The sequence below is a fragment of the Capra hircus genome, chromosome 11, assembly GCF_001704415.2.
Source record: "Capra hircus breed San Clemente chromosome 11, ASM170441v1, whole genome shotgun sequence".
Taxonomy (NCBI): domain Eukaryota; kingdom Metazoa; phylum Chordata; class Mammalia; order Artiodactyla; family Bovidae; genus Capra; species Capra hircus.
Genome location: NC_030818.1, coordinates 97,337,975 through 97,355,813, shown reverse-complemented (window position 1 = coordinate 97,355,813; position 17,839 = coordinate 97,337,975). Strand labels below are relative to the sequence as shown.

At 46.6% G+C, this 17,839-nt stretch overlaps 1 protein-coding gene across 12 annotated transcripts in view; it reads right to left on the bottom strand.

Moving 5' to 3' along the window:
• RALGPS1 (Ral GEF with PH domain and SH3 binding motif 1) overlaps positions 1 to 17,839 on the bottom strand; it is a 300,991-nt gene that overhangs the window by 166,244 nt on the left and 116,908 nt on the right. For all 12 annotated transcript variants that reach the window (XM_018055789.1, XM_018055792.1, XM_018055795.1 and 9 more), the window contains one exon: positions 16,570 to 16,662. In XM_018055789.1, coding sequence (XP_017911278.1) covers positions 16,570 to 16,662 — 93 coding nt within the window. The remainder of the gene's footprint in view (positions 1 to 16,569; positions 16,663 to 17,839) is intronic.

The following is a 17,839-nucleotide window of genomic DNA, read 5'->3' as shown; positions in this document are numbered from 1 at the left end:
TGTGCAACAGCCCAGCTGAGAAGTAACAGCTTAAGGACTTCAGAGAGGAAAGGCAAAGGAAAAAGCTGAAAGGACGTCCCCAGTAAAGGAGCTGGAGAATAAACAATGAGTTTTGTGTTTTTTTTTCCATTGAGAAATTCAGGACACATCAGAGGATGCTACACAGATGCTAGGAACAACGGCTGCTTAACCAGCCTGTTAATTTAAGGCTGTTATTCATCATATTAGCAAATGGACAGGAAATAACGCCATCATCTCCCATTTGCTGTTTGTAAAGCACCAAAACATACAACTCATCTGATCTTTACAAAGCCCAGGGACGAAGATGGAGCCAGGATGACTGCCGCTATTTCAGGTTCATAATCACAAGGATTAAGCAACTTTTCAGAGTACCCTTGGGGAACTTGACTCAGTAGAGGAGAGACATGTATATTACAGCAACATGGTAAGTAAGTAAGTAGAGATAAGAACTCAGACCAACAGTAGGTAAATTATGGGCAAGGGAAGCATCAAGGGAAGATTTAAAGAGAGAAGCATTTGAAATGAACGTTTAAGGATAAGAAAGTCACTAAATAAACAACATATACCCAGAACAGAACCAGATCCTCTGGTTGTAAATGGCCCCATTGTGAAGTTGAGCAGGCCCCTCACCCTCTCGGCTGGGAGGTTATGTCTTTATTAATGCAACCTAGAAGACCACTGAATGCTTTGGCAGTCGCTGATGTTCCTCCAGCAGCTCAACAAATCCCTATGTCATCCTCGTACACACTGCTGCTGAGCCAGACTGGTGTCCAAAGCTGCCTCCACTGGCTCTCTGGACCCAGCTGAGGGGTTGCCCATATCCCCTGGCATGTCTGGCCGATCTGCCTAGACTGTCAAGTACCTCGATGCATGGCACCACAGAGCTGATCAGGGGGTCATCTGTGTCCTGACATGGACACGAGGCCAACATGATCACAGTCCTGGAGGATGTCCCTAAAGATCCCCTGAAGACTGACCTCCAACCAACAACTGGAGTTCTTTAGTGGAGTGGGCCAACCAAAGGCAGCCACATTTGCACACTTCCCAAATTTAAAACCAGGCTTCTCCAGACCACACCTCCCTCTGTTAACCTTGCGTCTGCACACATACTTCCTACCCACCCTCCACCCCACCTACACATACACATTCGGAAGGGCCAGGTCTAGTTAACTTCACGCATCTGCTTCATTCTGTGGCCACAAATGAGATTCAGGATGGCATCAGATTTCTCAGCAGGAATGCACAGGATCTTAGAAGGCATGGAAAAGAACATCTATCTCCCAAGCAAGTATTTGCATACTACTTGAGAACTTCCCTTAGCAAAATGAAAGAATAAACCAAGGACTGGAGGGTACGGGATGCAGGAAATGGTGGATCCACACTAGCAGCGGTAAAGGCAGAGGACAGATGAACAGCAAGGCTTAAGAAAGACTGGTCTACATCCTTCCACCCCAGAAGAGGTCTCCAGAGAGAGAGAGGACTCGACAGAAAACCCGATGGCTTAGCACATTGGTGGGGTGGAGGAAGGGAACGGACATACTTTATTATGTATAATAAAAATAAAATTAAAATAATTCAAAGATTTTATGTATAATATACATAAGGCCTGGTAAGATATTATATAATATTACATATGTTTATATGTGTATTTTACATATACATATAAAATATCTGGTAGATAAGCAGTAGCTAGAGTAAGAATTTTTCCTTAAAAGGGGATTAGAAATGCCAGGGAAACAAAGGGATACTCCGGAAAGAATGTGTTATTCACACTTAACCACTTAAGTATGGAGGAGCCATTTATGGAAAACCATACTTACACATTAATTAAAACAAGAATACTCATTTAACTCAAGTGATGTAATTATGGTAACATGAGTGTTTGTGAAGAATGAGGGAAGACGGTTTAGGAAAACTAAACCAACATCCATCTTACAAAGAAGTCACCATATACTGTCCAAAGTATCAAGAAATTGCAGCAAAAACACATTGATGGAAATATGGCAGAAATTACCAAAGAAGCTGCTAAATAGCTGAGTGTTTGCCCCTAGGGAGTGATTGGGTTATGCAGAGATGGAGCAATGAGTGTTAGCTGCTTTACTAAGCCTTTCAGTATTTAGTGATTTTTAAAATTCATGTGCACGGATTATGCTGAAAAATTCTTTCAGGATTTAATTTTTTAATATAGGGTTTGTTTATTCAAAAAGAACAGCATTTACTTGTTTTAAACTTTTATTACAAGTAGTGCCATAAACTGAAAACCTCATATGCATTGAGAGTCCTTTAGAAATGAGTTTACAGGAAGCCTCAGGAAGAAACCATCAGAACTACATGCAAGAAAACAACTTATCTGCTTACCTGAGTGAAGCAGATACTAAAAGCATTCACATTCAGGAAAAGAGAAACAAGATTAAACAACATAAAGAAAAAGCTCACTAAATACAACAGGCAACTTCGCTTCCGGTAAAGTTTAGAAGTGCTGGGCCGCCCTGAGATTTTTTTCCTTCCATAACATTTATTACAATTGTGACCAATTACGTGATTACATCTGTGTTTCACTCAGCAAAAGATGACTCCCATGAAGGCTGTGACCATGCTGGTTATATTCATTCCACAACACCCTGAGTCTGTTACGGTTCCTGACACAGAGAAAATGCTGCCTGAAAATCTACTGAATTAAAAAAAAGAATAAGAAAACTAATGACAACTTAAAAATTCAATTCTTTGGAAATTTCTGAATACACCAATAATTCTTGAGTGAAAGAAGAACTAAAAGCGAGGGTAATGAACTATTTATAAACCAGGAACATAAAGAACATACAGATCATGATATGTTAAACTATGTGATGATGTCAAAAGTGTGCTGAGAGGGAAAAAATGCGTGGTTTTTAACTCATATAACTAAACAGTATGAATGTAAATGAGCTTAACACTCAACTCAAAAAGCTATGGAAATTCGAGGGAGGGGTGAAGTAGGAGAAACTGATTAATACAGATAAAATCAGAAAACATGTTTAAAACATACAATAAAAAACTAAACACCAAAACTATAGACATGATAACTAAACCCAAGAGCTAAATTTTATTAATAGCAATAAAACAGGTAAAACCTCGATGAAGTAAAGTAAAATGAAAAAATATACAACATTAAGATTGAGAAACGGGCATAATTATGTATAGAAACAGAATTATAAAAATAAAAATTAAAAAAAAAACAATTAAAAAAAAAAGAAACAATTAAAATTACAAGGTAAAAATAAATCCCAGCCTTTTGATTTTAAATAATTTACATGGTGACAAACATCTGCTGCAAGGGATAAATGGGACTCCTCAACCACAGGTTAAAAGCCAGGATGATCACACATCTTGGTCAGATACCTGAAGAAATGTGTTGCTTTTGGAAATGCCCCTTATCATGCTGCTAGAGAGCCTGTATGTGGCACTTATATTTGACTAATGATGAAAAATTCCCCTCTTCTGGTAAGTAGGCTCCATGGAATAAAAAAAAAGTCCTCCAAATCCTCTTTATGAGGACATTGGTAGCTGTTCCCCTGCCTTGAGAGAAACAGTTCTTGATACGTGGAAATGTTTTTCAACAAAGAACGTGTTGCTTCAAATATGTTAAAACTGGCTCAAAATCCTATTTCAATTCCAGTGTCTACTGTTGGTATGGAAAGAATTTTTAGTGCTGTGGATAATCTATGGATCAATGGATTCAACAGACTGAAGATGCAATGAGAAAGGAATGAAACAAGGGCACTTCAAAAAAGTAATTCTTAAATTCTTTAGATATGAACTATTGGCTTCTGAAAAACAAACTACAAAGCCATATAACTAATGTAAAATATTAGATGCAATGGAGACTGTTATAAGTAACGTGAGGGAAAACTGTGACTCTGAAATTTAGTAAGTGTTCTAGCAAGCTATCCATATCTGTCTCTGACTAAGGCTATTTTAAATTCTGTAAAAATAGATGTTAACCTGTAGAAAATGTAGTAATGCAAATAATTCCAGTCCATATAAAGGCAACTGATGTCTCATAGTATCCCACTGATCATCACTCTGGGAATACTAATTTTCTATCCATTTCAAAGATTATTTCAGCATTCTTCACCTGACCATAAAGTAAAGTATTCTCAGTTCTCTTGAAATAAATTTGGCTTAAAACTCAGCATTCAGAAAACTAAGATCATGGCATCTGGTCCCATCACTTCACAGCAAATAGATGGGGAAACAGTGGAAACAGTGACAGACTTTATTTTGGGGGGGGACCCAAAATCACTGCGGATGGTGACTGCAGTCATGAAATTAAAAGACACTTGTTTTGTGGCTCAGCTGGTAAAGAATCCGCCTGCAATGAGGAAGACCTGGGTTTGATCCCTGGGTTGGGAAGATACCCTGGAGAAGGGAAAGGCTACCCACTCCAGTATTCTGGTCTAGAGAGGTCCATGGACTGTATGGTCCATGGGGTCACAAAAAGTCAGACACGACTGAATGACTTTCACTTTCACTTTGCTCCTTGGAAGAAAAGTTATGACCAACCAGACAGCATATTAAAAAACAGAGACGTTACTTTGCCAACGAAGATCCATTTAGTCAAAGCTATGGTTTTTCCAGTAGTCTTGTATGGATGTAAGAGTTGGGACTATAAGGAAAGCTGAGTGCTAAAGAATTGATGCTTTTGAACTATGGTGTTGGAGAAGACTCTTGAGAATTCCTTGGACTGCAAGGAGGTCCAACCAGTCCATCCTAAAGGAAATCAGGCCTGAGCATTCATTGGAAGGACTGATGCTGAAACTCCAATACTTTGGCCACCTGATGCGAAGAATTGACTCATTTGAAAAGACCTTCATGCTGGGAAAGATTGAACGTGGGAGGAGAAGGGGAAGACCGAGGAAGAGACGGTTGGGTGGCATCACCGACTCAATGGACATGAGTTTGAGTAAACTCCAGGAGTTGGTGATGGACAGGGAGCCCTGGCATCCTGCAGTCCCTGGGGTCGCAAAGAGTTGGACATGACTGAGTGACTGAACTGAACTGAACTGAATATCTTACTGATTCTCTCACTAATTAATGAGTTAAAATAAAATATTTGACAAATAATCATTTTATACTTGTATGAGTCATTATTTTATCTTTTTAAAAAACAATTCTTTGACAGTTTATATGCACATACAAATAAATACATGCAAACATAAATACACAATGTATAATCTTATAGATCAACTTTAATCATATGTTTCCAGTAATTTTGCTAAGTTTTAAATGAATAATGCTCATGGCAACCCCAAGAGACATTCCCACAAAGCCCAAGAGTAGAGCCAGGAGGATGAGCTTGGTCCTTGAATGGAAGTTTGCCAAGGGTCCATCCTGGGTCCAGAGCTGGTCTGTGTGGCTGAGCCATGGAAAGGGCTGGCTAAGGCATGGAAGAGTCAGAAGCACTATGAGAGGGCTCTGGAAGAAGAGAATAAACTCCATTATGGGAAGGAGGAACCAGGAAAAGGTGATCCTGGAAACTAGTCTTGCTGGGCTTCAACTAGCAGAGGTGAGGCTGGCAAGGCCCCAGAGGCCAAAGAAAGTATGAGCAGTGGGCTGGCAGTGGGAACACACAGCGATGCTCAAGGGAGCAGCAGTTTGGCAGAACTGTAGGCAGGTGTTGCCTTGGACAAGACTGGGAAGGTAAGAGAGGGATGGAAACTCGCCATTTGGCAAAGTATGCTTTTGACTAGGTCATTTTGGATACTGTGGACATGTGATAGCCAATTTGACAGCTTATTCTCCTTTTCCGGATCTTTCAACTCAACTTGCCAAGAGGATGCAAATCACAAGCAGCTAAGCATGAACAGTTGAATACTAATCAAAGGGGAAAGAATGAGTTGATTGTGGCTGTGTTTGAACAGGAAATTCCTCTAGACAGCTCTTGCGTCTCTTCCGCACGTGACCTAGGGCTCTGGGTTGCTATGTTGCTGGTGGCAGTAGATGCTCCACTGGCCACAGCTGAAAGGTTTATGGTTTGTTTTTCAGGGCAAGGAAGTAGGTGTGAAGTAGGTATGAAAACTTTTGGTATTTGCTGCTATTGCCAAAATGCTTCTATTATGTCCTCTGCACCCTGCAAGAATCTCCCTACCCAAAGGTTCTCCTCAAATGCCTCATTCCCAAATGCAAGTTGTCCTGAGAAACACCCACTGGAACACACCAAAACCCCTCTATCACCTAAGCTCAGTATCTTCCCTAACTTGAAGGGATCACTGAAACCTAGAGTTAAAAATCCAAATGACAGCTAAAACTTAACTGACAAAATATTCATTATTATAAAACTAGAAGCAGTGTAGTAGTGTGCATGCTCTGTCGTGTCCAGCTCTTTGCCACCCCATGGGCTGGAGTCTACTAGGCTCCTGTGTCCATGGGACTTTCCAGGCAAGAATACTGGAGTGGGTGGCCAGTTCCTCCTCCAGGGGAACTATCCAACCCCAGGATCAAACCTGCATCTTTTCTATCTCCTGCACTTGCAGGCAGATTCTTTACCACTGGCGCCACCTGAGAAGTAGTGCTCAGTTCAGTTCAGTTGCTCAGTCGTGTCTAACTCTTTGCGACCCCATGGACTGCAGCACACCAGGCCTCCCTGTCCATCACCAACTCCCAGAATTTACTCGAACTCATGTCCATTAAGTCGGTGATGCCATCCAACCATCTCATCCTCTGTCATCGCCTTCTCCTCCTGCCTTCAATCTTTCCCAGCATCAGGGTCTTTTCAGATGAGTCAGTTCTTCACATTAGGTGGCCGAAGTATTGGAGTTTCAGCTTCAGCATCAGTCCTTCCAATGAATATGCAGATGACACCACCCTTATGTCAGAAAGTGAAGAAGAACTAAAAAGCCTCTTGATGAAAGTAAAAGAGGAGAATGAAAAAGTTGGCTTAAAGCTCAACATTCAGAAAACTAAGGTCATGGCATCTGGTCCCATCACTTCATGGCAAATAGAAGGGGAAACAGTGGAAACAGTGACAGACTTTATTTTCTTGGGCTCCAAAATCACTGCAGATGGTGAGTGCAGCCATGAAATTAAAAGATGCTTATTCCTTAGAAGCAAAGTTATGACCAACCTAGACAGCATATTCAAAAGCAGAGACATTACTTTGCCACCAAAGTCTGTTTAGTCAAGGCTGCAGTCATGTATGGATGTGAGAATTGGACCACAAAGAAAGCTGAGCACCAAAGAACTGACACTTTTGAACTGTGCTGTTGGAGAAGACTCTTGAGAGTCCCTTTGACTGCAAGGAGATCCAACCAGTCCATCCTAAAGGAAATCAGTCCTGAATATTCATTGGAGAAGTAGTATAATGAAAGTTAAAATGATGGATTAAAAAGAGCAACATCAAAATGGTTACAACATACATCAAAAAGAATAAAATACCCAGGAGTAAACACATCTAAGGAGGCAAAATACCTGTGGTCTGAAAACTGTAAGACACTGATTAAAGAAATTGAAGATAATACAAATAGATGGAAAGGTATACCATGTTCTTGGACTGGAAGAATCAACACTGTTAAAATGACCATACTACTGAAGGAAATCTAAAGATTCAATGCAACATCTATCAAATTGCCAGTGGTATTTGTCACAGAATCAGAGCAAAAAATTTTTTAATTTGTATGGAAGCAAAGAAGATCCTAAATAGGCAAAACAATTTTGAGAAAGAAGACCCAAGCTGGAGGAATTATGCTCCCTGACTGTTGACTATACTATAAGGCTACAGTTATCAAAACAGTGTGGTACTGGCACAAAACAGACATATATATCAACGGAAAAGGGTAGAAAGCCCAGAAATGAATCCACACACTTATGGTCAATTAATTAATCTACAACAAATGAGGCAAGACTACACAAAAGAGAAAAGACAGTCTCTTTAATAAGCGGTACTGGGAAAGCTGGTCAGCTACATGTAAGAGAATGAAATCAGAACATTCTCTAACACCATATACAAAAATAAATTCAAAATGGATTAAAGACCTAAATGTAAGACCAGATACTATAAAACTCCTAGAGGAAAACATAGGCAGAACACACGTTGACATAAATCATAGCAATACATTTTTAGATCCATCTCCTAGAGTGATGAAAACAAAAATAAACAAATGGGACTTAATAGAACTTGAAGCTTCTGCACAGCACAGGAAACCATAAAAAGACAACCTATGATCTCGGAGAGAATGTTTGCAAACAATGTGACCAACAAGGGATTAATTTCCAAAATACAAAACAGCTCATACAGCTTAATACCAAAAAAAAAAAAAAAAAAAGGGCAACCCAATCAAAAAACGGACAGGAAACCTAAATAGACATTTCTCCAAAGAGGACATACCGATGGCCAACAAGCACATGAAAAGATGCTCAACAGCACTAATTATTGGAGAAATGCAAACCAAACTACAACGAGGTATCACCTCAAAACAGTCAGGATGGTCATCATCAAAAAGTCTACAAATAATGGATTTGTAGAGAAATAATAAATTTGCTGGAGAGGGTATGGCGAGAAGGGAACCCTCTTACACTGTCAGTGGGAATGTACATTGGTACAGCCCCTATGGAGAACAGTATAGAGACACTCCTTAAAAAAATAAAATTAGAGTTGTCATATGATCCATCAATCCCACTCCTGGGCATATACCCAGAAAAAACTCTAATTTGAAAAGATACACACCCCATCATGTTCATAGCAGCACTATCTATAATTGCCAAGACATGGAAGCAACCTAAGAATCCATCGGCAGATGAATGGACAAAGAATATGTGGTACATATGTACAATGGAATACTACTCAGCCGTGAAAAGAATGAAACCATGCCATTTTGTAGCAACATGGATGAACCTAGAGATTATCACATTAAGTGAAGCAAGTCAGCCAGAGAAAGACAATTATCGTATGATAGCCCTCATATTTGGAACCTAAAATGTTGATACAAATGAATTGAGTTCCAAAACAGAAAGAGACTCACAGACACAGAAAACAAATTCATGGTTACCAAAGGGGATGGAGGCAGTGGGGAGAGGGGGAGAAAAAAAGAAAAAGAAAAGAAGTCTCATGCAATTTCATGTTAACTTGTTCACTAATTATACAATAAAATTGCTGGAATACTTTCTTAAGAAAAAAAAAAAACATGGTTACATCATCAGAGCATCCTGCTCTGGAGGAGTGGTGGGTAGAGACCATCCCCCACCCAAAGGATGGGGGGTTGCTAAAAACTGTCTTGAATCAGGCAAGTGAAAACACTAGAGCTGTGTCATAGGACTATCACTCCATGAACGAACAGCGTGAGAAAGAGAGTGAGACCAGGAGCAAGGGAACCACTAGAGGATGATGATATTATCTGGTTATAAATCAGGGGACCTGGCTTACGGGGACGGTGGTCTCTGCCAGTCCATTTGAGAACAGTCAAGAAAAGTTGAAAATAATAATAAAAGCAGCAGCAGCAGCAGCTAATACGTATCTAGCCCTTACTGTGTGCCAGGCATAGTACGAAACATTTTGTTCACATATTTACTCATTTAACCCTCACCGTAAGAGGCAGGTCCAAGGCTGGCTGAGCCTGGGAGTCTGATTCAAGAGTCTGTACTCCTAACCTTCATAGGACACTACCCCTCATTTCTTGGTCATGTGGGCTGAAAGCCAAGAGCTACCTACCTGAAGTACAGGCTAAGGTGACATTTTCTCATAGGGACTTTTCCTACCTGTGTTCCCTTGGGGCTGCCCCAGGTTGGCCAGAGATTTTCCAGCGGGGGACACTTGCTGGCTCTCTGATTCCTGGGAACAGCTGAGTTCCAGCTCACCATAAGCAGGCATGAGAACCCTTGCCCCCTGACAGTTGGCAAGGTCTCCATACAGCAAGTTCTCTGCACTCTGCTCCCTGGGCTGACTCTGAGATCATTCTCTATTTCTAGCACATGGTGACTTCTCTCTCTTGGCTTCCGGCTCAGCATTGCTTCTTGGTTTATAATTTGGTTTATTTGTATGTGTGTTTGCAGCAGGTGATTGGGAGGGAAGAAAGGACTTACTGCTCATCTGCGCAGTCTACCATATTGCCTCAAAGTCCAAATAGGTCCACTCAGAAAGCCTGGAACTAACCAGCACTTTCTGGAACCAGACTTTGATTTTAGACACCCCAAGGGTGAGCTGTCAGACAAACACGCGAGAAGAGGGCTCATGGAGCCGGCGTGGGAATGCAGGTGTAGGGCTAGAGAGAGGGAGGAGTGCAAGGAGGCAGCCTCCACAGGGGCAAGGAGGAGAAGACAGATGGAGCTTTCCAAGCCGGGAAGACCCCATGGGACAGGACTCGGATCAGGAAAGGTGAGAGCTGGGCCAGAGCCCCGCCAGACACTTACAGCCCGTGGGCGAGAGGGACAAAAGTGGTCAGGGAGGAGCCAGCTGTCAGAACGCAGTGGGGGTGGGGGTGGGGAAGGGAATAAGCTGCGTGAAGAGAGATGTTTCAGGAAGGGGGTGACAGATGTTGCGGCAAAGTGAAGGCAGACAAGGGTGCAGACATCAGCAGAACTGAGAACGGAGAGGCGGGGAGGGACAGGCGATGAGTCACCCTCTCCTCCCCATCTCGCCTCCCACCTGAGCCATGGCTCGGGGAAGCGTGGGACAGCCTTGCCCGTCATGACATCCTCCACAGCATCCGAGGGGGCACACCATCGGACACAGAGGGGAGAGGCACCTCCCACACGAAAGCTGAAAATCTGAAATACACGAACGCCACCACCCATCTGCCTTCCTGGAATACCCACTCAACGACCCTGTGCCCCCAGATGCCTGAAGTGAGAGTCCGGCTCCCAGGCAGGTCCCCTCTGGGCCACCGCCCTGCAGACCAGGCCTCCTGACCCATCGGCTGTGGCTTCCTCCCGTCCAAGTTCTTCAGTTTTCATTTTGCTGCTGCAGACGGGTCAGACTCTCTGGATCAATTCAGTAGGAAAGGGCGAATCCCGATAGGAACGTGTACGCAGCAAGCAGAGTGTGTGTGTGTAGCTCATGACTGTAACTAGAGAGTGACTCACCCATACTTCGGGAATTCCATACCCTCGGGTCTCTCCTGTCTAAGTTCAGCTCCTCTCAGGACCGCTCTGATCTGAGAAACGGTCGCACCCTCGTCCCAGCTGTTGTTGCCATTGTTCAGTCACTCAGTCGTGTCCGACTCTTTGTGACCCCATGGACTGCAGCACGCCAGGCTCCCCTGTCCCGTGGGGTCTTCCTGGCTTGGAGAGCCTCATCTATCTTCTCCTCCATGCCCCAGTGGTGGCTGCCTCCTTGAGCTCATCCCAATCTCTCTCTAGCCCTAGACCTGAGTTCCCAGCTGCTCAGGCCTCAAACCTAGGAACCGCCCTCCAGGCCCCTCTTTGCTTTATCTCTGACATCCCATCCTTCACAAATCCCACTGCTTCTGTCTTCAGAATGCCTGCCCTCAGTTCCCTTCTCTCCTGTGCCCTGCCACTGCCCCAGTTTAGCCAGCACTGGCTCACTCGTGGATTCTGCCCTAACGCCCTAACCCAGCCTCATTTCCACCCTTGCCCCCCTGCACCTCCTCGGCAATCTGCTTTTCACAGAGTGCATGCGTGCTCAGTCGTGTCCAGCTCTTTGCAACACTATGGACCATAGCCCACCAGGGTCCTCTGTCCATGGGATTCTCCGGGCAAGAACACTGGAGTGTGTTGCCATGCCTTCCTCCAGGGGATCTTTCTGACCCAGGGATAGAACCCGAGTCTCTTAACCGTCTCCTGCCATAGACAGGTGGGTTCTTTACCACTAGTGTTACATGGGAAGCCACAGAGTTGAAACATTAATTTTAAAAAACACAAAAAGCAACTGTGAACCAGATCGTGTCTGTCTCCTGTTTGATCTTCTCTTCAGGCTGAGCCCCTCCCCAGCGGCCCCGCAGCCCACCCACAGTACCCTCACAGTGTCCCCCAGGCCCACTGTGCTCAGGCCACACCGGTTGTAGAGTCTCTTCCCTGATGATCTCTGCGCTGGCTGTGCCCACTTCTTGGTGCGGCTGGCTCCCTCTTGTCACTCAGGTCTGAGAGAGGCATTCCCTGAACACGCAGTTGATTCCTACCAATCCTCCTCTTTGGGTCTTCAGCATCACTTTTACTGCCATCTGTCAGCTCTTGGTTCATTACTTCATGCATTCAACACACATTTATTGGTCACTCCCGCACCAGCTAGAATAGGCATGTGTTTAATCTCCCTCAAAAATGCAGTGTCTCCCTTGGATAACATAAAAGCCCATGAAACAGGGGCTTTGACCATAGCCTAAGGGCCTGGCATGGAGCAGGCAAGGGGAGTTTGATAAATACCTGATTTGCAAAAATGAATAAGAGCCATATGGTACATGTGCTCAGGAAATCAGAGCTGGCTGATAGGACTTCTTACTTAGGTCTCGTGGCTTTGAGGCTCCTGATATTCCAAAGTGGGCCTGGCACTGGGATAAATCAAACCCTGTCTGCACTTTCCCAGGCCAGCAGAAGGTGACTCCCTCCCTGTTGGCACAACTGACCAGCATTTATGAAGGGCCTACTATGTGTGGGCCTGCAAGCAAGGTCAGCCTCCGTCTTGTCACAGATCACCAAGCCACTTGTAGTCAGCAGCCAGGCCGACGGGCTGCCCTGCCCACCCAGTAATGAACAGCTGGCCCTCACTGAAGGCCGTCTGTGGGGAAATCAAGTGGCAGGCCTCTTCTTAAACCTGTGACCCCCCCTTCACCCAGGTTTCCCAGATAGCCAGGGTTTCAGGGCAACCCAGGGACAGCACTCAGGGAGCTAGTCACTCCCTGTCCCCAGGGGCCCGTGTGCCAACCTCACATCTCCAGCCCCACTTCCCAGGCAGCGTGGGTGCCCGCTCTTCCTTGCCCTATGCCCGGCCTGATTCCAACATCAAGTTCTATCACAGACAGGTCATCCAGCAAACGGATAAGAATGTGGATGAGTCCAGCAAGGCAGAGCTAAGCTGTGTTGGCTCTGGCACTCACCAGCTCTGTGATCTTGGGCAGGTCACAGGAAGCCTCAGCTTCCGTCTCTGCACAATGAAGCCTATTAAAGCGCTGACCTTGGGGCTCCTACAGCTGGTGTGCCTGCTCCCCCTGCCCTGTGGGCCCATGAGTTCTCACCAGTCTCACATCAAGGGACAGGTGCCGGGAAGCGAAATAGCAGTTTCGGGGCAGCATTTCAATGGCTAATCTCATTAGCAGGAAAAGAAGTAGCAAAAGGATGCAATTGAACACAACAAATGCATAGAAGTCAAATGACCCACTGTAAACTCAGCTGGGCAGTAGGGATACAGAGCAAATATCCAACTTCATCAAGAAGGAAGGCAGTCAAAGAGGGAGGCCAGCCTGTGGGCAGCGCTGCAGAACAGACGCCCCATGTTCTCCATCCTGATAGGTGGAGAGAGCGTCAGGAATACTGTGGCATTGCCAACTCCACTGGGCTGGAGGTGGATATGGATAAAGGAGAAAGATGGCCTGTTTGGCCCATTTCCCAAATGCCCTGCACCAACCACTGTTCTTGGACTAACAAGACAGGTGGGCGAAAGGGGAAAGAATGGTCTGAAACAAAGGCTGAATGGCGGGTTTGCCCACAGCAAACAGCTCCCCACACGAGGCCTTGGAGATGTCATGCTGTGATCCCCACCAAGTGTATCAGCTCCTCTCTCCCCAGCACAACTGCTGGCGGCTGCTATATTTATCTCCTAGGAAGCTGCATCTCCCCTTCTTTTACCCTGGTAAGCAGCCCTCTGTAACCAAGAAAACAGTCTTGGTCCTCAGTCCTTAGGAAGCCATGGGGAGATTCCTCAGAAAAATAACAGCTGTTGTTGCCCTGGGTCCCTGCCCTCTGGTGACACACAAACTCAGCTTCCTGGCCTGTCTCTAGCTCCCACCAGCTAGATGCCCACTGAGAGGTCAAAGTCAGGGCCAATTCCAGGCGACTGTGGTGGGGGCGGGGGGTGGGCAGCAGAAGCCATGGCCTAACCAAGGAGTAGGTGATCAAAAGGCGGCCTTCAAGGCCTGGCTGCAGCTCCCTGCCTCACTGGCGTGTGTCTCCTCCCTGGGGCCCTCCGACTTCCCTTCCCCAAATCAAGGGACAAGCAGGGAGAAGGAAAACAGCTCTTTCCTGGCAACATTTCCTGAGCTAATCTCATTACCAGAAATGAATGGCAAAAGGAGGATGAACCCCAGAGGCCAGCGGCCCAGCCAGTAGCAGCCGCAGCCAGAACAGAGACTCCACGGCCCGGGGCAGCACCGAGAGTCTGCTTATCTCATCTTCAAGGTTCCTATCGGAGCGCTGCAGACGAAGGAGACAAGAAAACAGGACCCCTCTCTTGTTCTGAGTGCCAAGAGGCCGTGGGTGCTGTCTTTCCTGCTGAGCTCCGTGGGGTGTGGTGGGGAAGCACGGAGACTCTGGAACAGACTGTTGAGTCTGGTTTCTGCTCTGCCTCCGGGCCGGGGAACCCTGCATGTCCTCCCACTGCCCTGAGCCTCCGTCTCCTCATCTGTAATTGAGAACACTGACAACAGCGGCGGCCTCAACGGGGAGCTGTCAAGAGGAAATGAGTTAATACAGGGAAAGCTTTTAGGGCAGCACTGGGCAGATCTGTAAGGAAGAACAGCTGACCCCTGTGGCCTGGAAGGGAGTTAGGTGAGGAAGCTCAGGTTTTCAAATGGGTCCTGGGTGGATATTTCATTCCCGGCTCCCTGGGGAGCAGTGGGAGATTTGTTTTCATACACAGCCATGATGACTGGCCACCGTAGCACAGGGCTCTGTCGAGCCACAGGGAGCGGTCCTGGGTGCTGCTCTGGCCTGACGCTGCCACCGTCCAGGGCAGGGCATGGCACCCTGGGGAGAACGCTGGCCAAAGCTCCATGGATGGGCCCTGCTCATTCATGACTGGGTGGCATCTCTGTGCCGGACCCTGAGCCACCCTGTTGCCTTGTGCGCTGACCCCCTGCAGCTCTCACTGACTGTGCCACTTCCAGGGGTCACCGAGAGTCCCTGCGTTACTGACAGTGAGCTCTGTGCACCGTGAGAATCATCATTCCTTCTTCCGGGCCCACACATAGCTCCCAGCAGTCCAAGAAACAATAGCAGCATCTAAATGATGGAAAATTCATTTGAGAAAGAATCTCCAAGCAACTTTCGAAAAAAGTCTCAGGGTTCAGATGCACTCGGGGAAATCACAGGGCTGGCAGCAACCACAGAGACCAGTGGCTTCCAAACTTGCTTCTGACCTCCAAAGCCATTGCTCAACTCAAGTTCACCCAGAAGCCCAGGATGTAAAACTGATACAGCCGAGTCTCTCTGGCAGGAATCGTGCCCAGGCGGCCTGCTGGACGCCCTCCCGCCTCTGCCCCAGGCCCTGCTGGCCTTGAGGCAGCTCCAAGGAGCCCCTGGGCTCTCCGAAGCACTGATGGAACACCACAGATTCAGGCCAAGCTCTCTGAGTAGACACGAGGAGACGAGTCCCACAGAGTCACTCTGCACAGATGGTGCCTGAACACAGACCTGGTTTTCCGATTCCGGGCTAACACCTCTTGCTCCACTTTGCTGTGGCTTCATCTATGGAAAATTGCAATTTAAAGAAACAAGGCTCGCTTCTGATCACCTACAACATAATCCCTAAGTATTTTACAGGCCCCTGAACCAGCCAAGTCTGAAACAGAGCCCAGCCCCGTAGGCTGGCAGAGAGAAGTTCGGAAATGAGCTGCAGAGGCGCAGCTGATGGTTCCATACACTTTCCTTCAGTTCTGTGGGACATAAATTGGTCTTGAAAGGCTGGGGCTGTGTGGCCGTGAGAGACCCCGGACCAGGAGGTGAGGCCCCGGACCAGGAGGTGAGACCCCAGACTAGGAGGTGAGACCCCGGACCAGGTGGGCCAGGAAGTGAATACTAATGAGAGGTGGAGAGCCATGGCTTCCCCCCGTCAGGCACAGTGCCAAGCTCGGGAGGATAAAGAGGCCTGAGATATTTTTAAAGTATTTTTACAGCAGAAAAACTTTCCTACAGACTCAATTATATAACGATCAGACTCCACCTCTGAGCTGAAATTATCCATGGCCTTCAGGAAAAAAAAAAAATCATTTTTCCCTACATGAGGGTCACAGGTTTCTCCAGAGAAACTCTTGAGATGTACGGTCAGCAGCCCTGGGGCAACTGCAAACCATCAGCCTGGAGGACTTCCCCAGGGCAGTTTGGGGCCGGGGGAGAGCAAACATCACGCCACTGACCCCACCATCATACGTGATGCTGTCGGGTCCAGGAGGGGCCTCTCCAGGGGCCCTTCTGACCCCAGCCACACCAGCATCCTCACAGCTTCCCTGTCCCAAAACGGGGTCGAGATCACTGAAGGGGAGAGTGTGGCCAGGGGACACAATTAACCCACAGTCATCCTGTGTTGGTGGAAGACGGCAGACGGAGAAAGGCTTCTGGGCCTCAGGAACGGAGAACCTCACCCAAGAAATGGCAGCCCAGATGGAAGGAACAGTCTTAGGGAGATTAACTTACAGCCCAGGTTTTCGTCAGCCTGAAGATGGGCGCACTCTGCAATGCTGACACCACAGACATGAGAGAATGAAGGTTGTTGAGTTCTAGAAGTTTCTGGCGGGGGGAAAAAGATATGGAATTGATTATTTTGTGCTATAAACAACAGAACAAAAACATGCTGAAGTGTTACCAAATGCTGTCATATTTATGAAATTCAATTACACTTAAAAATATCTCATGTAGAAAATATAGTTCTAGGAAGTTCATAGAAACCATATGCTCCTTTTCTTTCGAATTGTTAAAAGGTGAGTGTGCATCTGAAACATGTGCCAAATTGCATAAGCTGACTAGCCTGGCTGCTGGACAGAAATGTGGCCCGGGATGAGGTTTGATAGTGTCCTTTCTGCTCCGTTTTTAGATGAATCTCTACTGTCCCAGCAGGCTTCTGTAAACTGGGTCAATGTGGGTCTTCTGTGATCACCTTCATACCCAGCACAAGGGAGGCTGAGGAAAGATGTTATCAATCTGCTGGGAACACGGAGCTCTGGCTTCCCAGACACTGGACCATGCTCCCCTGAATCAGACCCCAAATGAGTGAGAACATTTGGATTTAATTCCATCTCAGACGAGTTCCTCACCACGAGAGTGAGGTTAAGTGCAGAAAAATGTAATTCCTCTGCTCTTGGTTTTACGCTGGGGAAAAACCTGCTATCAGGACGCGGGTTCCCCTTCTCACTCTCGGGAGTCAGTGAAGGCTGTGTAGCCGGCTGGCTCCATGGGACCGAGAGGTCTGGTGCCAACTCCGGTTCCCACTACAGGTGTGTCCTCTGGCAAGTTACCTAAGCCTTCGGAGCCTCCATGTCTTCAGACTTAAAACGAGGAGCCTCTGCTGCATGGGCCGTGCACGTAACCTGCTTGACCAGAACCTGGCATCAGGAACAGCACGCAGCGCAGTGTGGGCCGCCCGTTCTCCGTCAGGAAGACTTGGCCCCAGCCCTACCCCTTCCTCATCACTGTCTCGCATGCTTCCAAGTAGGTGCTGCTCCCTCTAGTATGTCTTTCCTGACCATGCTCCCAAGTCTAGGAGGTAGAAACCCGCCACCTGTGCGTTCCCACAGCAGCCTGTGCATCTCCTCAGCACCCGGGACTAGATTCCGCTCCCATCTGCCCCTCTCTCACCCGGGACCGTGTGTTCCCTGAGAGCAGGGGTGAAGTGGGATCTCCCATCACAGCCCTCGGGCCTAGCAGCACAGAGCAGGACCTAGTAAATGAGCAAATACGTGAGGAGGAC